Source organism: Scleropages formosus, chromosome 14 (assembly GCF_900964775.1).
Source record: "Scleropages formosus chromosome 14, fSclFor1.1, whole genome shotgun sequence".
In the NCBI taxonomy this organism is placed as follows: Eukaryota; Metazoa; Chordata; class Actinopteri; order Osteoglossiformes; family Osteoglossidae; genus Scleropages; species Scleropages formosus.
The window spans coordinates 19,243,483-19,250,888 of NC_041819.1; the positions used below are offsets into that span (position 1 = coordinate 19,243,483).

General features: G+C 45.1%; 1 protein-coding gene across 2 annotated transcripts; it reads left to right on the top strand.

The window, feature by feature from the left end:
• Positions 1-258: 258 nt before the first annotated feature.
• LOC108930998 (cytochrome b-245 heavy chain-like) lies at positions 259-5,548 on the top strand. 2 transcript variants are annotated; one of them, XM_018746537.2, is made up of 13 exons: positions 259-331; positions 429-524; positions 610-720; positions 2,017-2,101; positions 2,907-3,052; positions 3,132-3,313; positions 3,401-3,527; positions 3,628-3,720; positions 3,822-4,063; positions 4,183-4,345; positions 4,590-4,736; positions 4,947-5,071; positions 5,190-5,548. In XM_018746537.2, exons 1-13 carry the CDS (start codon positions 287-289, stop codon positions 5,314-5,316), a joined length of 1,689 nt encoding a protein of 562 aa, XP_018602053.1. In that variant the 5' UTR covers positions 259-286; the 3' UTR covers positions 5,317-5,548. The 2 variants fall into 2 exon arrangements, with proteins under 2 accessions (XP_018602053.1, XP_018602054.1); XM_018746538.2 differs by lacking the exon at positions 5,190-5,548 and having other exon boundaries at positions 4,918-5,026.
• Positions 5,549-7,406: the final 1,858 nt, after the last annotated feature.

Below are 7,406 nucleotides of genomic sequence, written 5' to 3' on the forward strand. Positions count from 1 at the left end.
AGTGAGAAAAGGAGAATATTTGTTCCTTCCTTGTGTCTCTCTGAATATCCTTCTTTGTATGGTGTCAGAAATATTTTAGCAATGTTTAATTAACAAGGTATGCCGTTGCTACAAGGAAATATTGTCTTCTGCCATCTGCAATTGAATTTCCTGAATGCCTCAATGTGTCCAAGAGTGTGTGCACGTACAGGCGTGGTTTCAAGCAACGTGCTGTATAAGAACACACTCCGCCTTCCGCCTGCAAACCTTGAGTGAACTCCTTGTGACCTGGTGCCCAAGTGAAAGCATGGGCAACTGGATCATCGACCACGGGCCGTCGGCGCTCATACTGGTAAGGAAAAAATTGTACCGACATCAGTGCTGGGTAGCACTGAAAGAGCGTTGATCAGCTGTAACCGATTACCCGTTTGCGCCGTTTTTCTCGACAGCTTGTGTGGACGGGCATCAACACGTTCCTCTTTGTGTATTTCTACCTGTTCTATGACCGAGGGGATCGCTTCTTCTACACGCGCCACATCATAGGGGTGAGTGTCATCCATCGACCCCGTTAGTGGACAAGTTCGATGCTCGGTCCTGCTCTGCATCGCGTCTTTGCGTATGACCTTCCAGTCGGCGCTGTCCTGGGCCCGAGCTCCGGCCGCCGTGCTCAACTTCAACTGCCTGCTTGTCCTGCTGCCCGTTTGCCGCAACTTGCTGTCCCTGCTGCGGGGGTCCTTCGTGGTGAGTCGCTGCTGCTGCGGGGAGGAAGTTTAGAGGACGGATGTGCAGCCGTCTCATCTGTACTTCTATGGCATGTGTAACTGCAGCTCCAGTCAAAAGTTTGAGTGCACCTGAGCACTACAGCACGTACATGGGAGAAATTGGACAGGCGTGTAAAAGTGAAGCAACCCACAGTGCAGAGGAGCTGGGAAGACAATGTGGGCTCAGTTCCTCATCACACACACAAACTCCGTATGAAACCGTTCGTCCCGAATGGGGTCGCGGTGAACCGGAGGCTAACCCAGCAACGCAGGGTGCAAGGCTGGAGGGGGAGGGGACGCACCCAGGATGGGACGCCAGTCCGTCGTAAGGCACCCCAAGCGGGACTCGAGCCGCAGACCCACCGGAGAGCAGGACCTGGTCAAACCCGCTGCGCCACCGCACCCCCCCATCAAACATGTTAACTAAATGCCACGTGAACAAAATTCTTGTTTTGTGTACTCAAACTTTTGACTGGTACTATACATCTAGGACTGTGTGTGACAGAAAGGTGCACAGATGTGGGGCTTCTCTCCACTGGCCAGAAAGTAAAAACTGCTTTTTCCCCCTGGACGTGACTAATGACGCGAGTGATCAGTGGTGCCAAGACCTGTCAGCCTATTAAGGATTTTGTTTTATCTCAGACCAGCGAAAGATCATTCATTCATTCACGTAATCACTATTGATAACCTCTCATCCTAGGCAGCATCCCAAAATCTGCAGAAATCGAAAAACTGCAAAACTGTATTTTTGTCAAAGGAAACTCCTCTATTATAATAAAAATGAGAAACTACTGTAAATTCTCATTAGGTTATTATTCACTGAGCGCTCACTGCAAAGCTCTGCATTTGCATCGTTGTACAGTACATTTCCTTGGATAAAGGCTTCACCGTGCTGGGAAGAACGCTCTAAAAAAATGAACTGAAATAAATTACATATGCAGAAATCACACCCATAATACCTCTCCTCTTCATAAGGGAAAACGCCATCAAGAGCCAAAGTTAAAGATCCCCTTCAATGTCTACATTTCACTGTTTTTTTTTCCAGTAAATACACAATCTGTTTAAATCACTTCTGCTAAATCATTTATTCTGTATAGTTGGGAGTTCAGCTGTGACAAAGGGCCAGGAGACCTGTCAAGCAAGCCTGTGCATAACTCTATTGAGTATCAATGCTAATTTTTTTTGGTTCCCAATACCTGAGATATTATTACACCGTGGCTTGGGTGCATTCAAAGAAATCCCATTCTCAATGTCATCTCCTTGTTATTTTATTCAGTGTTGTGGAAGATCTCTGAGAAAACAACTGGACAAAAATCTCACTTTCCACAAGCTAGTGGGCTATATGATTGGATTAATGACAGGTATGACTTTCGTATTTACTATTCTGCTTTCTAAGAATTAACTGAGAGTAGGAGCTACAAATGAAGTAATCGAAACGGTTTGTCTCTTGGTTTGTTTTTTAATGCACAAATGTCTGTTGTCACTGTATCATGACACATGAGTGCATTAGAAATTTTTAAAAAATTGTAAAAACTAAACGCAAGTTACTGGACCACTATCTATGGTGGAATGAATTATATAGAAATATGAAAAATTAGTTTTGGTACAGATTTTTCATTTAAAACTGGTTCCAAGTGAACATTGCATGATTACAGCGGGTGGCACGGTGGCACAGCGAGTAGCGCTGTTGTCTCACAGCACCTGGGTGGTGTGAAAGAATTTGGGTTTGATCCCTGCTCAGTCTGTGTGGAGTTTGCATGTTCTCCCCATGTCTGTGTGGGTTTCCTCTGGGTGCTCTGGTTTCCTCCCACAGTCCAAAGACATGCTGTTCAGGTTCCCCCATAGTGTGTAAGTGATGTATGGATGAGTGACCCAGTATAAGTAGTGTATCTAGCAGTGTAAGTCACTGTGGTGAATAAGGTGAGTGGGCTAGTAACACTACATAGTATCCATTGTAAGTCACCTTGGAGAAAAGTGTCTGCTAAGTGAGTAAATGTATAGTAGAACCACATTTCATGTATTGAAGAAATCTTGTAATTTATTAATAAAAATGTCATTTTAAATTCTTATTTACAGTAGCAAGAACAAAACGGTTTAGAAAATTTGTCATGCAGGTGTCTTAGTGATACTTTGCAGTTATTTGTGTCTTTTTTGTATGTTTGCTAGCTGTACACACTATCGCCCATTTGTTCAACGTTGAGTGGTTCACCCGAAGCCGACAGGGAGGGTTCGACATTCTCAGCACTACCCTGTCCAGGCTTGGCGAATTAGAAAATGAAACGTACCTGAACCCAGTTCGCGACCCCAATGCTGTAAGCAGGATCCAATGACATGATAGCAAGATATACAGTACAGAGATATACGGCGTTTAACGTTCTTCATGCGTCCCAGACTCCAACCTACGTGGCATTCACCACCATCGGTGGGCTCACGGGAGTCATCATCACCCTGGCGCTCATCCTCATGATCACCTCGTCTATGGAGGTCATCCGTCGCAGCTACTTTGAGGTGTTCTGGTACATCCACCACCTGTTCATCATCTTCTTTGCTGGCCTGGTCATCCACGGTGCTGGGTAAGACAATGTACGAGGAACTGATCTGGGGAGCTTTCACTTGCAGGAGGTCCAAGGACTCTACTGTCTTCTCCGTCCTTCTTCCAGGCGCATGGTGCGTAGTCAGACTCCTACCAACCCGCCACACAACTTTACCGTCTGCAAAGATCAGCCACTGGAGTGGGGGAAGGTCCCGGAGTGCCCCATTCCACAGTTTGCAGGAGGTTTTCCACAGGTAGGAGACTAGAGCTTCACATTTCCCGCATATACCTGCTAATGCTGATAGCAACTAGTACAATGATGGTAGCTCTTTGATGGTCTTTCTGACCCCACAGACCTGGATGTGGGTGATTGGCCCGATGTTCCTGTACCTCTGCGAGCGACTGCTACGCTTCATCCGCTACTTGCAGTCTGTGACCTACAGGAAGGTGAGTGATCATCCTGGACCAGAGAGTGAAGACCACCTCCGCTGGTGTCGGTCTCGATGTCTGCTTCATTGTACAATGTATTTCTCTCATTCCACGTCCAGATCATTATGCGTCCGTCCAACGTGCTAGAGCTGCAGCTGGTCAAGCGGGGTTTCAAGATGGAGGTGGGCCAGTATATCTTCATGAACTGCCCTGCCATCTCCCAGTTGGAATGGCACCCGTTCACTATGACATCCGCCCCCGAGGAGGATTTCTTCAGCGTGCACATCCGCTCTGTTGGGGACTGGACTGAGAAACTCATCAAAATGCTAGAACAGCTCCCGGAGGGGGCTCAGGGACCAAAGTAAGGCCTTTTCCCTTTTCAGCCTCTTAAGCAGTACAATTTGCCTTTGGGCTGAAAACACTAAGGTTTCCGACAAAGTTAGATTTCTCTACCTGTGGTCTGACATCTGGTTTCTTCAGAATGGCTGTGGATGGACCATTCGGCACGGCCAGCGAGGACGTGTTTGACTATGAAGTCAGCGTGCTGGTTGGCTGTGGGATTGGCGTGACGCCCTTCGCGTCCATCCTGAAATCCATCTGGTACAAGTTCAAGCAGTCGAGCCCCAAGCTGCGGACAAAAAAGGTACCTTTGTAGTAATGTCCGGGTTCAACTTCTGTCTCTATGTTATGATAACAACTGGTCTGACCTGCTCAATGTCTGATTCACATCTACAGGACAAAAGAGTCATTTTGTAATCTAAGTCATTCATCACAAAGAATCATTCCATCAGAAATAATACCCCTGATTCTTCTGTATTCTCTGGCTTCATGCTGTTGAGTTTTTAAACGGTTTCATTCTTGTTTTGTGTCATTTTTTCCTGGTTTAGATCTACTTCTACTGGTTATGCAGGGAAACGCATGCCTTCGAGTGGTTTGCAGACCTCCTGCAGGTGCTCGAGAAGGAGATGGCAGGAAGGGGTATGGAAGACTTCCTCACATACAATCTGTACCTCACAGGATGGGACGAGAATCACGTACGTACCTACAGGCTCACCAGGGCTCAACCGAAGCCAAGTTGCCAGTAGTATCAAGTTATCTACATTTCGTTCGTTCATTCATTCATTCATTCATGTAGCTGATGCTTCTCGCTAAAGCAACTTACCACAATAGGTTGGCACACTAAGTTTCTTCTGATTTTTTTTGTTCCCTCGAAAGACAGATTTCCTTCGTTTTTGCCCCTACAGACTGCCCATGTGACGGTTCACTTTGACAAAGACACTGACGTCGTCACGGGTCTCAAACAGAAGACCTACTACGGCAGGCCGATCTGGGACAAGGAATTTCAGGAGATCCGCAAAGAGAATCCCACGTAAGTTTTTTTTTATGCCTGTTTCAAGGAGCACGTGATGATCTCCTTTGTGGTCCTAGTATATGTTTACATGTGATCCGGCCACAAACTTTTTTCTGGTCGTCATTTGCCCTTGCAGGTCAGGGGTTGGCGTGTTCTTGTGTGGTCCAGAGACCCTGGCCAAGACTCTGGAGAAGAAATGTGTGAAGTACTCGGATGTGGATCCTAGAAAGACGAATTTTTACTTCAACAAGGAGAACTTCTAAGGAGAAACCTGGTTTTGTTATTTATATCTGAATACAGTTACACGTTGTGTGTTGATGAATTTGTGACCCAAGATGTCCGTCATCATTATAAGCATTCTGTGGTTGTGAAATTGTAGGCTCCATTACTGTAACTTGTGCAGTTAGAAACTAGCTCTGCATAAATACATTAGAAAGTTTTTTCTTTAAAAGTGCTTATTACTAAAAGAAAAAATTAGATCAATATGATTGTGTTTCAGCACCTTAATTTTAAGGATTTTTTTTTTTTTTTTTACTTTCCTTTATTTCTACCTTACCCCAAGATTGTACAGGTTGTAATAAATGTAAGCATACTACATGTGTCATTTTGCTGTCACAGAGTCCTATGACTTCCTGGGAAGACAGATGGAAGGCTAAATTCTATACAAAGGCTGAAGGGCAACGTTTTACTAGTCTCACACTGACAAGGCAACCAAAGTAATGAAATCTTCAAATGAGAACAATAGTGCCTGGCATCTACATGCATCTTTTCATTGAGGAGGGGACACTAGTGTGTGGTGGTGTGGTGGTGCAACAGGTTTGGCTGGGTCCTGCTCTTTGGTGGGTCTGGGGTTCAAGTCCCACTTGGGGTGTCTTGCGATGGACTGGTGTCCAGTCCTGGGTGTGTCCCCTCCAGCCTTGCACCCTGTGTTAGGCTCTGGATTGCCATGACCCTGCTTGGGACAAGGGGTTTCAGATGGTGTGTGTATTCATTGAGCAGAAGCTTTTCCCCAAAGTGACATAAAATTCGTAATGTAACATTCTCGCTATCACCAATGTTCTGCATCAGAATGAGTTTTTACCAGCCATCTGCAAGCCTGAATGCCTTTTCGCAGCTTAAGAAACTAGTTTCTGAGTAACGTAACCTGTTCCTGGACTTGAGGCTTTTAAGGCGTGATCCAGTGTCACTAAATACACTGGTATGGAAGCACACTGAGAAAGTATTTCCAAAAGTACTAAAATGCAAAAATGGTATTAAAAATCTTCCAGAATGACTGGTGAAGTGAAGCAATGATAGGCAGCCAGCACTGTAGTGCAATCCACAAACGCGGGTTCAAGGCCTCCTCCTGTAGTACCCTCAGTTATTTACTTTATATAATATAGAGTGAATAATATATATGTGTATATAATATATAATTTATAGTATCCAGTCATATAATATATCATTTATGGTATCCAATCATAGCATTGTAAGCTCTCTGGTCTCCACATGGTCCATTTTTGGTTGGACCTACAGCTAAAGCCTTCAGAACCTCTGCACTCAGGTCCTCCTACGTAGACAGACCCAAGAACCTCCAGGGTCAAAACCCAAAGTTTACTCACACAAGGTACCTCACTCCAGTACATCTCCACAGGATGCTCCCAGGGACATCTCAGCTGTAATTTCAATGCAAAGCCTTTCCAGGCGCTTTGGTGCATTTATTCTGGGAATGTGATGGGGTACAATGTAGTGGACTGGGGTTCGTGGAACACCCAAGACACCTTTAAGAAAAACTTATCTTCCCAAACTAATCTCATATCAAATAACAACCAGACTCATTTCTTGATGATGGCATTGTACGTAGACTAGCCGCTCTTACATTTTTGACACAGAAATTCATTTACCCCAGAAGCTGTCTCTATAAATATGTGCATAACTGAAGTGTTTAAATTTCTCCCACTGATGTCTGATTTCCATGACTATTGTAATGAATTCTGCCTTTCAATTTTACAACCCCAATTCCAAAAAAGTTGGGACAGGCGAGTGTTTACCACCATGTGACATCACCATGTCTTTCAATAACACTTATTAAGCGTTTGGCCACTGAATACACCAGTTGGTTAAGTACAGCAAGCGGAATTTTCCACCATTCATCCATTATACAGGTCTTCAGCTGTGCGATTGTACGGGGCCTTCGTTGACGTATTTTGCCCTTCATAATGCGCCACACATTCTCAGTCGGAGACAAGTCAGGACTGCAGGCAGATCACTCTAGTACCCGCACTCTCTGCTTACACAGCCATGCACTTATAATCCTGGCAGCATGTGGTTTGACGTTGTCCTGCTGGAAAATGCAGGGAGGTCCCTGGAAAAG